Below are 23,160 nucleotides of genomic sequence, written 5' to 3'. Positions count from 1 at the left end.
ATAATACCATTGAATTAAATTCAAGCTGAAATAAAGGCAGGGACTGCTTCCTATTTGTCTTTCTCTATCCCAAAACACCCAAATTTGCACATTTTGACATTACCTTGTAAAATAATAGAATGCTTTCTCTGTTTAGCTCAACAAATCAACTGGTTACTAAAATAATGCATATTTTAGGACAAGGGAATGTTTCAAAAATTTCTTCAAGTAAAGGCCCAAATTATATTTAAATAATTGGTGACTGAATATAATTAAAAATTATGCAAAGCCTCCATCTCACAATTATAACAGTTTTTGTTTTTGTTTTTGTTTTTCCTTTCAAGAGAACTTCTTAGGACTACTAGAGATAGGCTCCTTCAAGGTTGATAGTGCATGAGTTTTGTTCTCCCATAGGTTCAAGAATTTGCTAGCTCCTTTAGGTAATCAAAAGGGAGGAAATATTCATAATTCCACTAGTTCTTGGGGTGCCATATTAAGGAATAACTATAGTCATTTTCCTCTGCTATTCTCCATTATGGAAAGGTTGCCCATTGAAAACTTAAATTGGTGATAAGTATCAACATGGTGGTCCCAGACATGGCCCATTAGTTGGTCATCAAGCGAATATCTATTTTTAGTAGGGTTTTTAGTACTATTGATAAATTTTCCTGTGTGGCTCATCATACTCAGCCAGTCCTTTCAGACTGATGGATGTCATAATGATTATTTTGGGGTCTGGAAGGAAGTGAATGGAAGGCAGTGAAACTAGCTAGGCAAGGTGCAATTGAAACCATTACTTTGGATTATTTTTGCTCAAACTTCTGCAATAACCACAGAGAGATATGTTGATGACATATAAATGACTATGACAGTCTACTTTCTTACAATGGGATTGTAATCAACCTGTTGGACTAACTCTTCAGCCTTTTGATATTAATCATTATCAACAACATCATCTTCGAATGTCGCTATTTTTCAGTCAAAAATTGTGATTTCATTGGTAGGAGGGAATGCCAGTGAGGAAACTCTCTCTACCAATGAATGTTCTGTCCCTTAGAGTATCACAGCATTGTTTGGGACACAGAGAGGTGATGTGACTTGCCAGTATCAAACAGTCTTTATATTTTATAATTGGGATTAAATTCAGGCTCTTCTAACTCCTAAATTAACTCTCAGTCCATACCATGCTACTTCCTATTTTTTTTAATAATGAATTATCAAACTACCACCACAACCCTCTTACAACTCAGTTGTATGAGTCCCATTGGCAATCTTTATGAATGTTAGCCTTTTATAAATATTTACAAGAATCACATAAAAAAGAGTAAGTATAATTATTCCTATGTAAACAGTGAGGAAGCTGGGTACTAAGAAGTTAAATGACTTGTCTAGAGAGCTATAACTAGTGAGTGGCAGAGCTGAAGAAAGATGCCAGAGCTCCTAACTCTCTGGCCCAGGCTATGCTACTGCACCAATCAAGCTCATAATTGGACTCGTGAGAAGTGATTTGGACATTTAATTCAAGAAGCCAGCAAAGCACTTAATTTCCAGTCTGTATTTTAGATAATGGTATTACTAGTGCCTAGTCAACCAATGACCTCCTAATTACCAAATCTAATGGACTTTTCCCTGTATTCCTTCTCATTTAATTATTATCAACTCTTGCCTCCTTAAATACTGCTTGTCTGTTGGCTTCTGCCTTCTTGACTCCTCTTTCCTTGGAACCCCTTGATCCATTTTCTTATTATATATTCTAAATAGGAGTATGAATCTCTAAGTTTAATCCTCTATCCTTACTCATTCAATATACACACATATGTAATGTAAATTTGTGTTGTTGTCATTTCAGCAATGTTTGACTCTGTGATCCCATTTGGAATTTTCTTTGCAAAAATGGTGGAGTCGCTTGCCATTTCCTTCTACAATTCATTTCATGGATTAGGAAACTGAGACAAACAGTGTCTAAGATCACACAGCTAGTGTCTAATGACTGATTTGAACTCATATCTTCTTAATGCCAGGATGGCATTCTAAACATCATGTTACTTAGTTGCCCTAAATGTGCAACTGCTATGTATGTTCATGTATATAATGTACATATGTATGTTTGTATGTAGGCATGTATGGGCACACATGATTACATCAATATATTAAGGTGTACACCTATATTAGTATGTCCATGTAAAGGAGTGTATACATGAAATACCATGTGCATATATAGACATGCATACATATTCATATATATACATATATATATATATATATACAAACATATGCATGTACCAATAGACACATACATTATATGTGTATAGTGATGAATGCTATAAAAGCTTGGTACAGCTTTAATCTGCTAATGTTTATGCATATATAATGTTATATTATATTATACTATACTATATTTTATATCATATTATATTGTTATGTTATATTATGTTATGTTATTTTATATCATATCATATTAATTATATCATATATATAATCTGTTTCCCCTCATAGGTTCTCATCTACTTTCATTCCCTCATCTCTGTAATCCACCATTCAAATCTCTAGAGTCATCTTTGAATTATCTTCTTTGCCTATTAGCCATCAAAATTATCCATGTCTTATCTATTTTTCTTTTGAAATATGTCACCTATGCATTCTTTCTATATCATTCCTGCTACTACCACCTTAATCTGAGGCATAGGATTTGGAGTAAGAATGGATATTATAATTCATTCAGTTCTCTCATCAAAATTGACATGCCAGAATATAGGACAAGAAATTTTAATTTTTTTTGGCATGCTTTGGTCTCTTTTATGACTCGAGGGAAACCTATAGATTAATAGATTACTCATAAAAATGTTATTAGATACATTAAACAAAAGACATAGGATAACAAAAGATGAAAAATTATTATCAAAATATATTTTTAAAATTACAGAAACCAGGATAAGAAGCTGATGACTTTTTCTGGATAATCAAGAAGTAAGGTCAGAGATCAGGTATTCTCAGTTTCAATTCAAGGTAGGAAACAGGAAAGCTCCATTGCTTTCAGCAAGTCACTGAAGCATGCTAAACTTTATTTTTACATCTGGAAAAACTAAGATAATACTACTTGAAATGAAGATAATACCTATATCCTTGGGCTGTTGTGAGAAACATACTTTCTAAAAATTAAAGTAAGAAAAATTCTGAAAGTGACACCTAGAAATCAAAGGTGATTTGGTCAGAGCCCACAAGTGAAAGAATCAGAATTTCAATCTAGGTCTTCCAGCCTCAAATCCAATAATTTTCTATGGATTATCTCAATTCTAGAAAACCATAAGAGCACCTCCCTAAATTGGTTTCCAAGTTCCCCAATATCCTTTCTTCCTCTCCTCTTACAAAACTCCATCCTTCAGATTGCAGTCAGATTCATTTACTCCAAAGAATGTGTTGATCATATTAGTCCCCTGTTCCAAAGAGACAACTTGATTTATTACGGTTTATAAGATTCAAATTAATTAAATAGGTAACCAGTACCTGCACAGGTCCCCAGACTCATTGCTGCCCAGAACTGGTAGGGATAAATCCTACAATTTCTTCTATTTTCAGTTATTCATTCTATTCTTGATCAGGGTGGTTAATATTTGTTCAGCAGGGGTGAGTTCTGGTATTTTAGTTCCAAAGATAATGGGGCTCTCTTGTGGAAACATTACTCTAATATTTGTGAGGCACTGGATGGAACTGTAGCCTCATCTTCAGTGACTTCAGCAACAACTGTGGCAGCAACTTATGATGAAAACTAGCATTTGGAAGAGAGATGTCTGCCATCAAAATAAACTACTATGCCCATACTATTCCCCACTTGCAAGTTTGTATTTTATCTCAAAGACAGGCAGTTCAAAGCATAGATATGTGGCCTTGAATAATGAGATCTAAGTTTAGAGCAAGCTGGAAGAGATCTCAGAATCAAGATCCTAACAACCATCCGCTGTTCCTTGTTTTTTTTTTTTTTTAAGAAAAGCTACTCAGATACTACGAAGTTGTGACTTGCCCAAGGTGACATTTTGTTGTTGTGTTAATCACGTCTGACTCTTCATGACCCGACTTGGGATTTGTTGACAAAGATACTGAAGTGGTTTGACATTTCCTTCTCCAGCTCTTTTTATAGAAGAGGAAAATGGGGTTAAGTGACTTGACCAGGATCACACAGTTAATAAGTGACTGAGACTGAATCTGAACTCAGAACTTCCTGATTCTAGACATGGTACTCTAGTTGCCCCAAAAGTCACAAAGGAAGTAAATATGAGAAAGATGAGATTTGAATTTATGTCCACTGACTCTTAAGGCAGTCTCTTTCCTTTGGACCAAACATCACTTAGTCTGATCACAAATCACTTTTCACAAATTCTATTCCTCATCTGCACATTGGGCATAATAATATCTGCACTCTCTACTTCATATCAACATAAGGAGAATCAGCTGAAAATCATAAAAGGTTATAGAAAGATCGTTATTCTTGTTATTCATTATGGTATTATATATATGTATGTATCTATACACATATACATATATGTATAGATACATATACATATATATATCCTAACGATAAAAACTAGAGTTTATATCACTTCTCACAATGCATTTAACCAAATGTGAATTCAATAATATTTATTGATAAGATGCTTTTCCCAGTTATATTTCCATGAAATTACCCCCTGATAAATAAAAAGTTCCATTAGTCTTTGTCACCAAATTGAAACATTACCAGTATTTCTCTTACTTCAATGATTTTTGATAATGCCACCATTCTAACGCATCCCTTCCTTGAACTCTCATCCATTATTTCCATCAATGTGTTGCTGAAGGAAGCTATTTCCTTTATAGGCATCTGTACTTAGCCAACCAATAAGTAAGCATTTTATCTGCATCAGCTACAAATATGAAAATCACAGGGTGAGATGAGACAACAAAAACCTTTGATTAATCTCAAGCTTACAGAGAAGTTAATGATGAACACGAGAAAAACAAGCCTCAGAGGGTTCAATGTGATCTCATCTATTTCTCTCATAATATGTATTCCTTAAATTATTTCCAAAGTTAGAGATTATGACAAAACCTAGAAGGGATGCTAGTATCCATGTGAATAATTCTGCTGATTCTATAGTCTAAATAAGATTATTTTTCTAGGATGGAAAAAATGTTCTTTACATAATTATGCTGAGTCTCATTGGTTTCAGGAATGTGATGGGTCAACAGAAATACATTGCAAGCTTGAGAAGTCCAACTTATGACTGCTGAAAAATGTTTTAAATGTTAAAAAGAAGAGGGCCAGAAAAAGGAGTCCCCAAATTAAAGAAGTATGTATTAGCATTTAGCGTTTTTACAGCTAGTTAAATAAAATACTTGGTACTTAACCAGAGTGCATAGCTCAGCTTCTTTTCAGAGGCCATAAAAGGTCTCTAAGACAGAGAGAGAGCTGGGGTCTTGAAAATAAATGTACTGACCTTTGAGTAATTAAGAATTTTTCACATAAAGGTCAAGGAATAGACTGGAATGCACATAATCTTTGACAGTGCAATGGTGTGGTACAATGCTGGACCTGGATTCAGGAAGATGGGAATTCAAATCTAACCTCAGTACTTGGTGTGTCATCCTGGACATATTACTTCAGTCTTCTCTGCCTTGGTATTCTCAACTCTAAATTGAGGATAAACATAAAATCTCTTTCTTAGCATTGTTGTAGGACCAAATGAGATAATATCTCTCAAGTATTTAACATTAGCATAGTGATATCATATAGCAGATGCTTAAGGAATGTTTCCTTATGTCTTTCTTTATTCCTCCTTTCTTCTTCCTTTCCTCTCTCCCTTCCATCTTTCCTTTCTTTATTTTTTCCTTTCCTTCTTCCTTCCCTCCTTCCTTCCTCCCTTCCTGCCTGCCTTTCTTCAACTTCCAACTTTCCTTCCTTCTTTTCTTTACTTTTCCTTTCCTTCCTTCCTCCCTCCCTCCCTCCCTTCCTCTTTCCCTTCCTTCCTTCCTTCTTTCCTTCCTTCCTTTCTTCCTTCCTCCCTTCCTGCCTGCCTTTCTTCAACTTCCAACTTTCCTTCCTTCTTTTCTTTACTTTTCCTTTCCTTCCTTTCTCCCTTCCCTCCTTCCTTCCTTCCTCCCTCCCTTCCTCTTTTCCTTCCTTCCTTCCTTCCTTCCTTTCTTCCTTCCTCCCTTCCTGCCTGCCTTCCTTCACCTTCCAACTTTACTTCTTTCTTTCCATTTTATTTGTGTGGATACACATATATTGTAAAGTTCTATAAAGAATCCTTTTAGCATTTTGATTGGCATGATAATAGATACTATATAAAAATTAGTTTGGGGGAGTATTGCAATTTTTACTATATTAATACCACCCTCATTCCTTCCACTTTCTTTTCCAGAAAAAATAATAGAATCTCAATGTTCAAGTCACCTAGAATAAGCAAGAAGGATGCACAAGCAAGGGGATAATGAGTCCCATAAGACCTTGAGGGGAGGTAGAGAATAAAATACCTCTTGTGTCAGTCAATATATATTTTAGGTAGCTCTAATTAGATTTTGGTCTCCCTCCCCTTAAATTTAATCTATGATTTTTATCTTGACAATTTTCACTCAACACATCTAGCAAATCTGAGGCCAAACAGGCAAAAAGAATAATCTCATCAGTCATCCTTATGACAGCTCTTAGACTATTTGAAGAACATGGTCATGCCCCTCTTGTCTTTCCCCCCCTACAAGGATACACCAAGGTTTCCTAGTATTGAACTTAGATTCAAAAACCACCTAAAGAAATTTATTAGTTATGTGACTTTTTGCAAGTCAAACTTTCTTAGCCTGATTTCACACCTTTAAAATGAAAGCATTGGATTCCTTGGTCTATTACAAACTTTTGATTGATATTTCTTGACAACTGAGTGAGCATGAGTTGGAATCCCCATAAGGGTTTTAACAATAATAATAGAGCAGGTTAAGGTTTGCAAAGTGCTTTGGATATCCATTAAGAATGCATTCACAGGGCGCTTTGAAATCTCAAAGTACCATATGAGGTTTCAGTTATGGTTATTATATTTGTGATATTTATAGTTATTTTATCTTAACTGTACTACAGAACAGCAGTGTTAGATGGCTGCTGTTCTCATCCCTATTTTATAGCATAAAGTAAGGTGAGAGAACTTTCCTAAGGTCATGTGGGTAAATACCCAAGGCAATATTCTAACTCAGGTCTTCCGAAAGAACAACTCTCCATCCCCTCCCGCACTGGCGTTCTTGAATCTTTGATTTAAGTGAGGCGCTGTGAAGAACATAGAACAGTACTAACACACAGGAACACAATAGTACTGGCATTCTGAGATGTCTGGTTTAAGTGAGGCATTATGAAGACTAGAAAAAGACTAATATTACATAGGAACACGATAGTAAGGTGAAAAAACATAAAAATCTGCTGCATCCAAATTAATTTCAATAAGCAAGATCATTTAATGTTAACAGATTTTTAAATACACTTGCCTCCATTTAGCAGAGAAGTAGGACATAGATTCTGCAACTCCATTTCACATACACACACACAAAAATAGTTTTTTCAATTGGTTTTGTATAACTGCTATTATTTATTATTATAAGAAACAAATTTTTGAACTCTGTGTGTATGTGTCAGCAGGGATCAATATTTCAAAAAAGAGTGAGACTAAAAAAAATCAAACACACTAGAATATCATTTCTTAAAATTATGCTTAGAGGAATAAATCTGTAAAATATCATAAAGTTTATTTCAAATCTAACCTTGGATATTAGCTCTCTATATGATGTTGGACAAATCATTTAACCTCTCGTTGACTGTTACCTCAACTTTAAAATGAAGCTGCTAACTTGAAAGACTATTGTGAGGATCAAATGAGATGTTTATTTTGAAGGAAAAAGTTTTTTATAATAGTGCCTACATTATGATGTATTCTGTATAAATGCTTATTCTCTCTCCTTCCCTCCCCTCTCCATTTCTGGAAAGAAACAAGTCAATCTTAAAGCACAAAACTGATGAATCTTGGCAAGGAAAAACTGAGAATATGTAACCTTAAGTAGTGGAAATTCACAGATCAAATGGTCTGATATATGTGTAAAATAATGCTGTGCTAATAATGTTGAAAGTTACTGGCAGCTGTTAACTCTGATCACCAATTGGAAAGCAAAAACAAAAGGAGAATGATCTAGGAGATATTGGCAAAGAATGGCTTATGAACAGACAGGAGGCTCCAAGGATGGCAGAATGTCATTGGAGAGGGGTCAGAGTGAGGTGCTTTGAAAACATTTGCTGCCATACATCAAGTTGTCTTATGATTTCTATGACTTCAAGGGAATCAAAAGTGGGATTAGTGTATGCCATTGAGCTGTCTCCTCTGAAATCCTACTTTCGAAGACTGAATAATACAGTGCTCAGCAGTGTTTCTTAGGACATACTTCGCTGGATATGCCCTTCGAAGAGGATTTATTCCCATTCACGAAAAGAGAATCCATCTTTCTAACCCTGGTTGTATTAAATCCATTTAAAATTGCTCAGCTGTCTTCTCTATTGATTTGATCCCCTGACTTTTTAGGTGACTCTTTGTAAAATGTTTTGCCAAAATCCAGTTAGAGTGTGTCTACTTTCTTTTGAATTACTCACTTCCTAAATTGTCTCTGAGAAACATTTCTATTTTCTAACTGGCAACTTTTTTTAGAGCAAGATATAGAATATGGGGGAGACTACATACTTCAGAAGAATTATAGAAAAAATAGAGGATAGTGCCAGAAAGAAAATACAAATAAGCAATTTCATATATATCTAATTTCCACTTCTTATATGAACATGATTTTCACATTTTGGAGGCATTCTCAATGAAGATATGATATGGAAACAGATTTTCACAAAGGCGATGTGGTGGGTGTACCTAGAAGGCAAAATCCCCAATGAGTAATTGTGTGGGAGCAGCATCATTAAATATCTCATCTGAGAAATGTATGGCAAAAAGAGGAATTGGGCAACTTATGTAGCCAAATGCTGGCACACAATTGTTGAAAAATTCACGAAGTGGGGATCTCTGAGTTGTGTTTATAGGATGGGTGGTAATCTTCACACCTGCCTTAATGAGATCCCAAAGGATGAAAGAAAGTCTTTATTAAGGAAGGCTTCTTATCAATGTATTTCCTTTCATGCTCCATTCTGATTCTTCCTTTCAGGATTCATTTGAGCAAGACACATTTATCCAGGAAAGATTACATACTAGACACACTGGTGGAAGAGGGTGCCAGAAAGAAACAATAAAAGCCCTTAAGGAGATTCCAACTCATGCTCACTCAGCTGTGAAGATATATCAATTGATATTTCCATATGCTCAATGTCCCTTACAGTGCCTTCTCTCCAAGCAAATCATAACTGAGTTCATACTCTCATTACTCAATACCTGGACTGATCTTCCCACTTCCAGTCTCTTTCATTTCTAAGTCATCCTTCATATAGGTGCCCCAATAATCTTTCTAAGTTACAAGAATGACTATGGATCAACAGCCTTAGAAAAAGAGTTACTTTTTTCACTTCTCTAATAAAATAGAAACCCATTACCAAGAATAAAACATCTTCCACAGCCTGGATTGCACCAACCTTTCTAGCCTTGTTTCATATTAATTTCCCTTCTGCTTTTTATACTCCAGACAAACTGGGTCATCTTTCACTGCCAGCTAGTTACAATATTATCCATGAATATTCATCTTTCTTATCTGTCCCTTTTTCAGCATCCTTCTCTCCATCTATGAATCTCAACTTGGAGTCACCAACTCCATGCATTTTCTCTGATACACCCCTACCGCCCCAGCTAAAATTTTCTCTTCCTTCATAAACCTTCTTTACCAAATCACTTGAAATTTGGTATTTTAGTTAGTTATGGTCACATCATATACCTTCTCATACTAACTCTAATTGGACCTGGCAGTCTCAGAATAAACATTAGTCAATGACAAAATATATGTGTTTAATAATTTTTCCTTTGTCTCTAATGCTAGAGAGTGGGGGAAACTTAAGAAATGTTTGCTGCATGGAATTTTATTTGATTCTTACAAATCTAAAAATAGGTAGGGTATATATCATTAGCCCCATTTCCAGATGAGTTAGTTAACATTCAGAGTGACAGCCAGTTATTAATGACACACCTAGAAAATGTCAAAGACAGGACTTGAAATAAGGTCATTGGGTTTAGAGATGGAAGGCAGTCGTGACTCAGAAGTCATCTGAACAGCTAGGGGAGCATTTGATTTGGAGTGAGAGATATTTGAATTAAAATTCTGTCTACTTAATCACTAACACTCTGACTGTCTCTTTTTCCTCCACTGTAAAATGGGGATAAGAAATGCACCTGTCATTACTGTTGTGAAGATCAAATGAGATGACAAATGTCAAGTCCTTGCAAACATTAGAGTAGAGTAAAAATTCTAGCTATGATAACCATTAGTATTATTATTATATGGTCTGATCCCTAGTTTTTTGTTTGGTAGGTTTTTTTTTTTAAGATGAGAAAATAAAATACCTGAAAGGTGAAGTAAAACTGACCCAGGAATTACAAAACCCAAAGCCCCTTCCATTTCAACATAAGTAAAAAGAGCAGACCTGGAGTTAGCAACTGTGCTATGCATTGATGTGTTATCACCACCAGTAATTCAATATCTCCTCATAGAGCAATGTCTTATTCTTTGGATTCCCTCAAAAGCTCAATCTAGATCAACCCATCCCCTCATGGGAAACAAAAGGAAAGCAATTACCCGTGACCCTGAGCAACAATATAAAGTTCTGCTCAGAAAGAGACCCTTTCAACCCAACTCAAACACAAGAAAGGTTTGAATCATAAGGGAATACATGCTAACTTAATAAATAATATAGGCCCTGGATGGTTATTTCTTTTCCACCAAATAACAGACCATGTTTATGATTTTCAGCAGTCCAATATTATAATCAGTTCTCCCCTCAATCCCATTCATCTTTTTCACAAGCTTTTCTACTCATTTTCCAAAAACCATTCAGGGACCTAAGGGGATTTTTATTATTAATAACAGTAGCAACAAAAGTAATATTATCTGACATTTTGTAGCATGTTAATGCTTGCAAAACATTCTGCATATATTAACTCATTCGCTCTTCAGAAAAACCCTGTAAGACAGGTATTATTAATATCATCATTTTACAGAAGAAGAAATTGAAGTAGAGAAGTTGCAATTCATTCATGTTCACAAATCTAATGAGAGTTTGAGGTAGGATTCATACTCATGTCTTCCTAACTCTATGTTCATCACATTATCCAAGTCACTAGTTTTGTAGGATTGATCAAGAGCTGATCCACCGCAATGAATTAAAGGTCTTCTGAAGTCTTTCCACAAAGCCCCATTCCTAATAATTCAAGGCAGAAAATAAATTCTATTTTTTCTGAGCATTTTTATAGAGACAGTTCAGATATATTCTTTCCCCACCAACTGACTCTGTATAATAAGGGACCCAAGCTTTAAAGATCAATGAGGTTTGCTCCTTTAAGTATAATAGCTGGTGCTAAGTGTGTTTTGAAGCCAAAAGGATGGCATTGGCAAATGGGGAGGGAGATCCTGTCATATTAGTCAAATCATTGTTGGAACAAGGATTCCACCTACCTATTAATTGTTCCAACTAGGATTCTTATATATGTATATGTGTGTGTGTGTATACATATATATATATATATATATATATATATATATATCAGAATTGCTGAAAGGTTATTATAAAGACAAAGCAAGAAATCATGAAAAGATATACCTCAAGAGGTCAGAGGAATATGCCTTCATTTGCTGTTGTCTATTTCGTGTTGCTTGTTTGTTTCTTTTGTTTTTGACTTTGAAAATGTCCAGAAAAGTAGCATTTGATTTCAAAGTCTGTAGAAACTTAACTATGAAATATGAAATGAAAGAATTGGTTTTGTCTTTACTAAGGCATAAATATATATATATATATATATATATATGCAAAGCACATGCATATATAAATGCATATTATATACATTTGTGAATATATAGGTATGTATCACCTTTATTCTGAAGGAATATGCATATATTGTGTGTATATATGTATCTATATCAATATCCATATATGCATACATAAAATGTATATGTATATTTGTATTTGTCTCATTGTTGCTACCATAGAAACCATCAGTTCTTAAAGCCTCATGGTTTTTTTGGAAATCTTTAGTCATTTTTATAGAAATTGACCAAACATCATATTTGGGGTGGCACCCAAGATATTCCAAGTTCTAACTAGCAAACACACCCTGTTTCTTTATTTCAGATTTGAGGACTGAAATTTAAAGTTCTTGGTTTGCTATCTGCTTAGAGGAAGGTGAACATCCACTATTTGTCCCCTTCTAATTTGGGGTCCTGCTGGCATGAGATGTCCATTTTGAAGACCACCTAGAAATGCCAGGAATAGGAGAGTGAAGAGATCAATGACCAGCTTGGACTGTCCTTGGTACCTTCAGAAAATCCTCTGAACACAATGATTCAGCAGGCAACCTCTGTTGCCAATTATGGCTTCCTGACAAACTCAGCCACCTGAATTTTCCTACACATGAATGCAATTTTCTATTCCCTGCTACATTGATTAACCTTGCATGAATCCAAGCTATCTTTTCAAAGAGAGGGTGAGTTTCTTTTTCATAAAGGAAGAAAGTTCAAAAGCTAAATATGGAACTTCATGTTGCCTGAAGAACAGATTTCCCTTTTTAAGTTCCTGTCTCACTCTAATTCAATAATTTTCTTTATTAGTCACCGGAAGAATGGCCTCAAATCTCAGTATGGAAACTGCCATTTTTAGAACAGTTTCTTATATATAAATATATGTGTGTATGTAGACAAATATATATGTAAATATAAATATATATATGCATATATACATACATATATATATATATATATTATATATATATAATTTGGCAACATATTTTCCTTTGAGGGAAAAAAAAATCCAATGTTGTCATCTGTACTTTCCAATGAATTCAGAATGACCCTATCAAGGGACTGTAACTCAATATATTGACTACAGTTTAAAAATAAGCACCATGATGATTGCTAGTAAAAAGACCAAGGAGAAGGGGGGCAAGCTGAGGTGGCAAGGGCTTCCCTGTTCCAGTAGTTAGCACTAAGAAAGTTACTTAGCCCTATTCAGTGAAATTGGAAAAGTTTAGAAACCAGATATCTACAGTTTGACAGCAGAATGTCAGAGCAGAAACATTTTATAATCACTCCCAAAATATACTAAATTCCATTGTCCTGCCTGAATTTCAGAGACTAGAACACTGCAAAGGATTTTTTCTATTCACCTAATATTTCTATTCACCTAATATTCTAATATTCTATTCACCTAATTTATTTTCTATTCCATATGATGATTGAAAGGATCTCATTGATTTTCTTGAGGATACAATGATAAAATCATAGACCTTCTTTCCTCCAAGGAAACTTTGTTGTGGTGGAGGTCACATTTTGAATCCAATTAAGTACAGTACAAGAAAAATGGAAGAGAGGAGTACATTAAGTAGGGGATTGAAGAAAGAATTTATAACATATTTGATACATGAATAAGACTAGGCTTCTAGGAGGAAGAGATGAGAAGGGATTGGGATCTAAGTATAAAGCACACATTGTGCAAATGATCAGTGGTGAGAGAAGAAACAGTCAATTTAGAGGAAAGGTAAATATCAATTTGACCAGAATATAGAAATTGTGCATGAGGAGTTATAGGAAACAACATTTGAAAGACAGATGGACACCAAATCAGAGAGGGTTATAAATAGCAGGATAAGAAGCTTGCATTTTATACAGCTAGTAATAGGGAACCACTGGAGAATTTTGAGCAGGGAATGATAATCACTAGAGAAAATAACTATTACTATATTAGAAAATGAGTAAAAATCATGAAATTGATAGTTTGGTGGTGCAGTATGTGAAGTATCTGGACACAGAATCAAGATGACTTAAATCTAAATACTGTTTTAGGTATTTGCTAGTTGTGTAGCCCCTCGCAAACTAATTAACTTCTCCTAACTTCCAGTCCTTCATCTATAAAATGAAGATAATAGCATCTTCCTCCCACAAGGCTGTTTTAAGGATCAAATGAGATAACAATAGTAAAACATTCTGTAATCCTTAAACCACTATAAAAAATCTTAGCTCTTATTGCTGTTATTAATAAAATTAACCTTGAAGACTGATTCAGTTCCCTCCCCCTTGGGGGGGGGGAGGGAACAATTTGCTGTCCTACATAGATGGTCTCATGTTGATATAAAGGAGAGTTTCAGTACATATAGAATGAGATACAGAAGCTATCAGGAGATAAGGAGGTAGGAAAAGGAAGTTGGTGGGTAAGTGGAAAGTGAACTTAATGTTCCCAACCTAATCAATGAAGTTTCAAACTTTAATTGTCTGGTGAATTTTAAGTGGCAGTTAGTGGTCTCTGAAAAAAGAAACATGAACACCAAAAGCTGAATGGAATCCACAGGCGAACTCACTATTCTGTTCTAATATCTACTTAATCAGATTGCAGCAAACAAGTATAAGGTCCTCTCTATCTTCTTTTCCACCACCACCACCCCCCTCCATTTCAGCCATTTGAAAGATTGAAAATCAATAGTGGAGGAAAAACATATCTTTGTAGAGAAGAAAAGAAAACTCAACACATCAGATAGAAGAGAATCTATGTAAAATCCCTGTGGTCTTGTTTAACAGCAATAACTCAGAACTAAAGATTCAAAATTAGTCCAGGTTGCTGTTGTCAGGGAGGGGAAGGGAGGGGAAAGGGAATGGTGGAGTCATAAGTTTCTGGTAGTCATGATGAAGAAGGGAAAAGCAATGGGCTTAGACAAGTCAGACCCTCAGGTCAATGTATAAACAAGGGTCACTATATACTCTACAGGCAAATGTTCACCTATATCTTTTCCACGTTCTTGTCTGGTAGAAAATCAGAAGTATGATAATTGTTACCAAAAAAAAAAAAAAAACCAGTGCCTTATCCCTTCAGAAGCATGACATGACTATTTTTGTTTCCTTCCCTTCCTTCACTCTCCACATTCCAAATATTACTTAGTAAAATCCACACTTGAGCTTTCCCATCTATTTTAGAATAGGGATATCTATATTTTTTTTGCCTTGGACACCTTCAAGAATCCATCTGGTGAAGCCTATGAATCACCTCTTCTTAGAATCAAATTTTTAATAATTGAAGAAAATACTAAATAACAATTAGAAATTAATGAGGTTAAAGATATAACTTTTTACTATCTAAATATTAATTTAGAATTAATGAATTAAATAAATATTTATTGATAAAGATTCCTCTGAAATCTATCTACAAAAACCTTGGGAGGTCAATGGAACCCTAATTTAAAAATCTCTGATATAGACATTTCTCAGTAGTTGTGTTATATTTATCCCATAAGCTAGTTGGTGGGGTTAGATGGCCACTTTCTGTGGTGCTGTTTTAAAACAGGATCCTTTGGATACCTCAATAATTGAATCCACTTATATAACTCACAATTAATTTTCCCAACCTAATTCATAAATTTTTGAAACTTCAATTGTCTGTGAAATTTAAGTGGTAGATAGTAGTCTCTGAAAACAGAAACATGAATAACAAAACCCCAATGGAATCCATAGGCTAAGTCACTATTCTGTTCTAATATCTACTTAATCAAATTGTATCAAGCAAATATAAGGACTCCTCTATCTTCTCTTCCACCCCCACCCCACCCCCATTTCATCCATTTGAAAGAAATAGTGGGAAACAAAGTGTCTTTGGAGAGAAGAAAAGAGAACTAAATACATCAGAAAGAAGCAAATACATGTAAAACCTCTGTGGTCTTAACTCATAATTACCTACATTATATCAAATTTCCATCCATAGTGAAAAGTCACATAGTGGGGTTTTGGGTAAATTTGTTTTCCTTTTTTTATTACCTTCCTTTTAAATATCCATTACCTCTGTGCATTAAAAATTACTTGAATACAACTTTTAAGAATAGGGAATCTGTCTTCAGCTTCAAAGGAACTCTTTATGGTCTTCAGCATTTTATACTCACTGTCAGTCAATTATGTCTATGTATGTGTGTGTGTGTGTGTGTGTGTGTATGACGAAGATAGATTCAAGAAAATGTTATTTTTAAGGTACAAATCCCCTTTTGAAAATGTTCCACATCCATTCTTTATTCTTACTTTAAGATCCCAAATAAATGATGCTTCTCAGGGAACAAATAAATACTTCAACTTATTAGGGTTTGGTGAAGTCCCATTTAATGGTATAGTTTCAAAAGAAGGCAAATGTCCTGCTCACATGTGAAATATATTTCTAAGAAGAAACCAACTTAAGAACTGATCAGTTTCTGAGACATGTCAGAAATGATTATCATCTATTATCAGTATGAAATTTTCATTCAATCTCATTCCTCACCAATAAAACAGGTGGTCCCTTAGGCATCAGCACTATTGTGTAGGTAGTCTGAAAGACTGCCCAAGAAACAGTATTATGACTTTGCATCTTTAGCATTCCTATCTATTTGATCTGCTCCAGTTCCAGTTGTTTTAGCTCCTGAAACAGATTTAAAGCTTGTGTTAGGCGAAGTGAGGTACAACCACTTTTATCTGATATGGAAATGTTCTAAGAGAAAGTTTGAATTAGGAGGCACATTCTAGAGAGAAGAGAAATGGGAATATCCCTTGCCCCTATCTTCAATATGCATTCAACCATCTACTCTGAGTCAAAAATGAAAACGGAAAGAATTTTGTACAAAAGTGGAAGCTCCATTCACTGAGTTTATAATCTGAATATTCCATGGAATATAGGAAGACCATTTTAAGTATATATATCTTCTCTTTCCTCTCATATCTTAAAACTGATATACACTGAATCTGAATATTCTAGGGAATGTGGAGAAACTTTTCTAATTATAGTTTCACTGGCATAATCTTAAAACTGATTCTCTTAAATTAGATGGACTTTTTTCATGTTTGTTCTACTGATCCTTTCATCATAATTTTTCAATAATTAAGGAAGCCAGGAAGTAGAGGTGTTCAACATGCTTCTTTCTTCAGAATGTCATCCTATACCAACTGTTTTATTACCTTTCTCACATCCTATTTCTATTTTATTTCATTATAAAAATCTTCAAGTTGCACATTGGCTTAGTAATTTGCATGTATATTATTATATATTGGAGAAAAACATTATTATGTATATGAGAAAAACATGTTATTATATATGGAGAAAAATCATGTTTATATATATATATTGAGAAAAACCATAAGTATACACATTATATATGTATATATATATATATATGGATAAAAACATACTATTTTATATATATGTGTATATATATATATATATATAGAGATAGATAGATAGATATGGAGAAAAACCACAAATCTATAGTCTAATATATCTGGGAAACTTAGGAATACTCATTATTTTATCCATTGACTTACACTCTTTACAGAATACCCAACACACAGCCCAGAGTATGTAATAGATGAAACAAATGGAAAACACTCCAAAAGGAAATAAAAACTTGTCTAAAACTTCCCCTTCAGAATAACTGAGAATTGCTGGGTATTAGTGAGAATTCCCATCAATGTACAGGCAACTAATATTGTTTATGTAGGCATTTTCTCAGTTTGATGACCTAAAAATGGCTAAAGTCCTCATTAAGGATTCTTAGAACATTTAGATGAAAATGCTATTGGATGTCCTTGAGTTTGTGTTTACTTTCGAGGCTTACAACTAAATGAGCCATCCTGCAACAATATCACCACAATTAAATTCTTTGCTATTTATTTCTTTCCATTTACCACTGATCCATTCTTATTATCTCCTTAAACTAATACCATAAGTGTGACTACTCCACACAGGATGTAGAAAAGACTAGGAAAAATATGGAATGCTATTCAAATTTTATGCCACTTATTTTAATATCAAAAAAGTTATTTTTTTTCTTTTCCAAAAAATTGAATTTGCATGTACAATACATGGAATTTCATTACTATTTAATATTCATAAATATAATAATAAATATTGTTAAATAATATTGTTATATGCTATTTAATAATATTTTATATTAAACTCCCTCTGCATTAACTTGAAATAAGGAAATGTTTTCAACAGAAGAATCAATCTAATCTCCCCTTGCATGACTTTGAACATTAAAATTAAATTCACAAGATGAGAAATTCCAAAGTCCCTCATCTCTGCAAGAATCTAACGTCCTTAACACATTAAGCCAAAACTTCTTTCCACCACAATCTGTAGATATTGATTTGGAAAGCACATTCTGGAGATATTGATCTGAAAAACCACAAATCAGTTCTATTTTTATTCAATCACTTGGGGGAAAAAAAGACAGAAACACTTTCAACTTTCAACTAATGTAGCCACCCCACCACACTCCCACACACATATACACATGCATGTGTGCACACACAACTTACACTGAATGTATGCCTTAGGGCTAATAAGTAAATGACAATTCCAATTTTTTCTTTGACAATGATTATTCCCATAAAGATAAAAATCGACTGACTTGTCAGAGAGTTGGAATTAAAGACACTACTTTCCAGAGGAGGAGAGGAGCTCTTATCTTTGATATATACACAGTTTTGAAATTGTTATTATCATAATAACTTCTTTTTGAAAAATCTATTAAATCACAAAGAGGTATGGACACCTATATCCATGTCTTTAATTATTCCAGATGCAAACCATACAACTTTGAATACAGCTGTCCTGAAAAATGGTCCACCATTCCCAATATTTTAATTTTCATCCCATCTTCTGAACAAGGTAAAAGCAGTTTTAGAGCACTTCTGCCTTCTAAAAGCTCACTAACTGAAGGAAATTCCAAGGAGGGGAAACAATACTCTGATGTAGGAAGGTAACTTGTTTTATATTAATTCATGTCCTATGTCTTGCTCTAAAAGACTACTTTTGTTGACTTGGCAAGTTTTAAAAATTCTAATTATTAAGCCCAATCATAATTCTATCCTTTTGCACATCTCCCCTCTCTCCTTTCTGAGTTGGAGAAGCAATAGTGATATCAAAAACTTGCTGAAGCAATGAGGAGAGTAGTTATGATGTAGAAAGTTTCTCAAACTCTTAAGAGTGAGAATTTGTGAGGGCACAGCCACCAGGAGCCTCTTCTTAGAGATTCGAAACAACTTCACACCTTACTATTCCAGGAACCACTTTCCTGTAACATGAAGGGAGAGGAATCTCATGTTCCCCCTCCATTTGCTTTCTTGGACCATTGAAGATAGATCCCAAGAGTGGACCCTGGAAGACCCAGTGATTTGGGATTGATGAGTTCCATCAGCCTAAGCTGTTAAAACTATCACAGCAAGTCACAGGACACAACCACATTTCAGTACTTCTCAAAGTCATCTCAATATTTTTCTATGGCATATATATATATGTATATATATATATATATACATATATATATAATATGTTGGTCTATAATCTTTTCAATTTTAAATATGGGAGCATCATTTTAAATTATTATATTTTACAGCTATTGTAGGCAATACAAGACTATTGGATTCACCCAAGATCTATTTGAAAACATAAATCATCCAGACACATATCATATCTATCAATATCAAAAGCCCTTTAGGGATGAATATCATTTAGACATCTATTAGTTATTATAAACTACAAAGGACCACAAATATTCAAATCTTGCATTTCTTCTAATTATTAAGATAAATATTGATTTTTTCAAGGTTAAATGAGAAAACACTCTGACTATTCTAAACAATAGTGACTGAAAAGTTTTGTACTTTTTGTAACAAAGACCTAATGTACTCAGAAATTTGAAGCAACTATCTATGATGACAACTTCAAGATTCTAATTATCCATGTTTCACCGACCAAAGTCAAAAGGAGATAATTATGCCAAATGCACTAAAATTGAATTCAACTTCTGCTATGATTCTACTTTCCAACACATGTAGAAGCACATAAAAATATCAAGCTCTCCAAAACTCTCCCTTGCTTACTAATATTAAATGGCAACATCAATTTTGTGTTGAATCCTGTTTTTTTTTCTCTTTTGCTTTGTTTTAAAATCAAGAATGAACACTTTAAGAAGTTCCATAAGACTCCCACCAAACAAATAGATCCATGAAGAAAAGAAATATCAAAAATGGATGACTTACATTATTCATGTATTCACTGAGCAGATCCTGGAGAGCTTGGCGAACAGCATTACACTCCGCTACAATTCTCTCCCGACGGTCATCACGGGTACAAGAAGAATCCGCCATCAGTGCTGCACCACTGATAATGCTCTCCAGTCTTTCTTCTAGGGATGGTCTGAATCGAGCCTCACTGAATGTCATGGGATCTAAAATGATCTTGTTCTGAAAAATTAAAATTAAAATTAAAATGAACAGAGGAAAGAAGATGGCCTTCATACTTTGGATTCCAGGTAATAAAATAAGTGCTTCTATCCCATAGTAAAACTGTGCCAAGTGAATTTGTAATTTAACCTGTTTAAAAAAATTCTTAAGAATAGAAAACATCAACATTTGTGGACCTTTTGCCTTAAGTACATATCTAAAATATCAAATATGCAGTAGTTTTGCAAGTATGATATTGACAAAATCTTTATCAAACAGATGGGTTTTCACATGAGCAAGTAGCAATGAAAATACATTATTTTTTTTTTAAAATAGTAGATCTTTTTAAAAGGTGTTTTATTTGATAACATTTGATAATTCAGTTGAAGATTAAAGTGAACCACCAAAGTAAATTTAAAGCAGAGGTAACTAACATACTGATATAATCATTCTTAATATCTTTTAATACTTAATTTATAACATTCCAATCTCATTTACTGTGCTCAATAAGGAATTGAATCCATTAATTTATGCTGTCTCTTTCTCCCTCCTTAATTCTTTTCTCTTTTTTTTTGTTTTAGATTTTTGCAAGGCAAATGGTGTTAAGTGGCTTGCCCAAGGCCATACAGCTAGGTAATTATTAAGTCTCTGAGGGCATATTTGAACTCAGGTCCTCCTGACTCCAGGGCAGGTGCTCTATCCACTATGCCACCTAGCCGCCCCCTCAATTTTCTATAGATTCAAATTATACCACATGGATCTGCTGGATTTCTTTAAATCCACTGCAACAAGTAAGGTCCTAAAACTATATATCCTGAGAAGAAGAAACCCTCTTCAACCTTAATATACCTCTCAGCCAAGGGATTCATGCCAAAATAACAATAAAATAAAAGTATCAAGGTCAACACATTCATTCAGATAACTAATCTAACAACAAATCAGCAAGGTCATTCATATTACCTAGATTGAAAATTGATTAAGAATTTCAAAGTTCAAATGCAACTTAACTCTTTTTGAATCCATTGAAACCTAATTGTTATAGTCCAAAATCTATTTGCATGCCTACTTCTTTAATTGTTTTATATTTGCTTTGTTGTCATTGGGTTTTTTTTTTTTTTCATATAAATGGCCTGAATGAAAAATTGTGGAACCACAGATGGGTTCTAACCTAGAGTGAAAAGATATGAGTTCTAAGTCAATGTTGCCATTGATTTTCTATGATTTCAGGAACTGAATTATTTATAGTTTCTTTATCTGATTCACGGAGGGAAGAATATCAACCTTGCCTAGTCAAAATGAGTTTTTGTGAAGCTAAAGTGATTTCGTAATTCCGAACTGGTAAGGCACTGTGAAAATGCAAACTGATTTTTGTTGTTCAGTCATTTCAGTCATGACCCCATTTGGGATTATCCTTCTCATGGAGGGGTTTGCTATTTTATGTTTTACAAATGGGGAAAATGAAATAAACAGAGGTGAAGAGACTCATTCAGTATCACACAGCTAAGTATCTGAGATCAGATTTGAACTCAGGAAAATAAGGCTTCCTGACTCTAGACCAAGTCTCTCCACTGCCTCAGGACTTCAACAACTCTGTAATGTCAATGAAAAGCCTATCTCCTTTACCAGCAAGGAATCCAATCTATTCGTGGCTTCTTAAAATAGGAGATTCTTATAATAAATGCTTTCATAACTATCCTATTTACCATGAATCTTTCCTTCTGTTATACTTCCCAATTCTATTAAAGGCATCACCATAATACTCAAGTTCCCAGTTCAGAACCTCAACATCGGCTTCAGCTTTGCACTCTCCTTCACCTCACAAATCTAATCAGTAGCAAAAATCTGGCTGTTTCTTCCTCCATGAGGGCCCTAGGACTGGACCTCCTCTCTCTACTCAGAGAACCACTCTGAGAGCCATTCAGGCTCTCAGAAGCTTTCTTAATTGTTCTCCCAAATTACTTCAAGCAAAGACGTGCCTCCCACAACCATTCAACTTCAGTCACATCCTATGGCCTCTGGGATGACATGCTTAGCTGTTAAAGCCCTTACAACCTAGCCCTAACCTCTCTAGCCAGGTTTACTGGAAATTATTCTCCCTTAATCACTCTGTCATGCAAGCAAACTTGCATTCTCTCTGAAAGAATTCCATCTCTCATTTTTTTCTCCTTTGCACTCCATTCTTGGAAGTCTTTCCTTCTCTATCCAACAGATAGAGAATTTTTTCACAGACCAAAACAGAATTTTGTCACACACCAAAATTCGTAAAGTCTTTCCAGATTGTCATAATTTATAATATTCTCCCTCCTGAGTTATCAAGTATTTTACCAATTTGTATAGAATATTATTCAATTTCTAGCTATGAAATAAATGTATATGGAAATATGCTATGTATAATGTAACTTTCTTGCAAATAAGAATTGTTTGTTTCATTCTTTGAACTTGAATTTCTAAAGCCCTGTCTACTGCCCTAATCTAAACAGTTACTGATTGATATGAATTTTACAGATTGCTTTTGTATCCTAATATTTGACCACAAGTGTCCACTCTATTCTAATCAATTGAATGTTCCATGGAAATGTCCCTAGTATTCTTTAAACAATGATGCAAATGCAATAGTGTAGACATTTGCCTGTCTACTTCAGCATTGGAACTAGAACAGGAAGATACTAGTTCAAATATGGCCTCAGACGCTTATTAGATGTGTGATCCTGGGAAAGTTACTTAACCTCTGCTTGCCTCAATTTCCTCATCTATAAAAGTAGA

The 23,160-nt window shown here is 34.3% G+C and overlaps 1 protein-coding gene across 2 annotated transcripts in view; it reads right to left on the bottom strand.

Moving 5' to 3' along the window:
• Positions 1-23,160, bottom strand: part of CTNNA2 (catenin alpha 2) — a 1,546,517-nt gene that overhangs the window by 853,876 nt on the left and 669,481 nt on the right. For both annotated transcript variants that reach the window (XM_074196107.1, XM_074196106.1), the window contains one exon: positions 20,215-20,418. In XM_074196107.1, the coding sequence (XP_074052208.1) occupies positions 20,215-20,418 (204 nt within the window). The remainder of the gene's footprint in view (positions 1-20,214; positions 20,419-23,160) is intronic.

This window comes from Macrotis lagotis, chromosome 1 (assembly GCF_037893015.1).
Source record: "Macrotis lagotis isolate mMagLag1 chromosome 1, bilby.v1.9.chrom.fasta, whole genome shotgun sequence".
In the NCBI taxonomy this organism is placed as follows: domain Eukaryota; kingdom Metazoa; phylum Chordata; class Mammalia; order Peramelemorphia; family Peramelidae; genus Macrotis; species Macrotis lagotis.
This window is presented reverse-complemented; position numbering and strand designations above follow the sequence as displayed.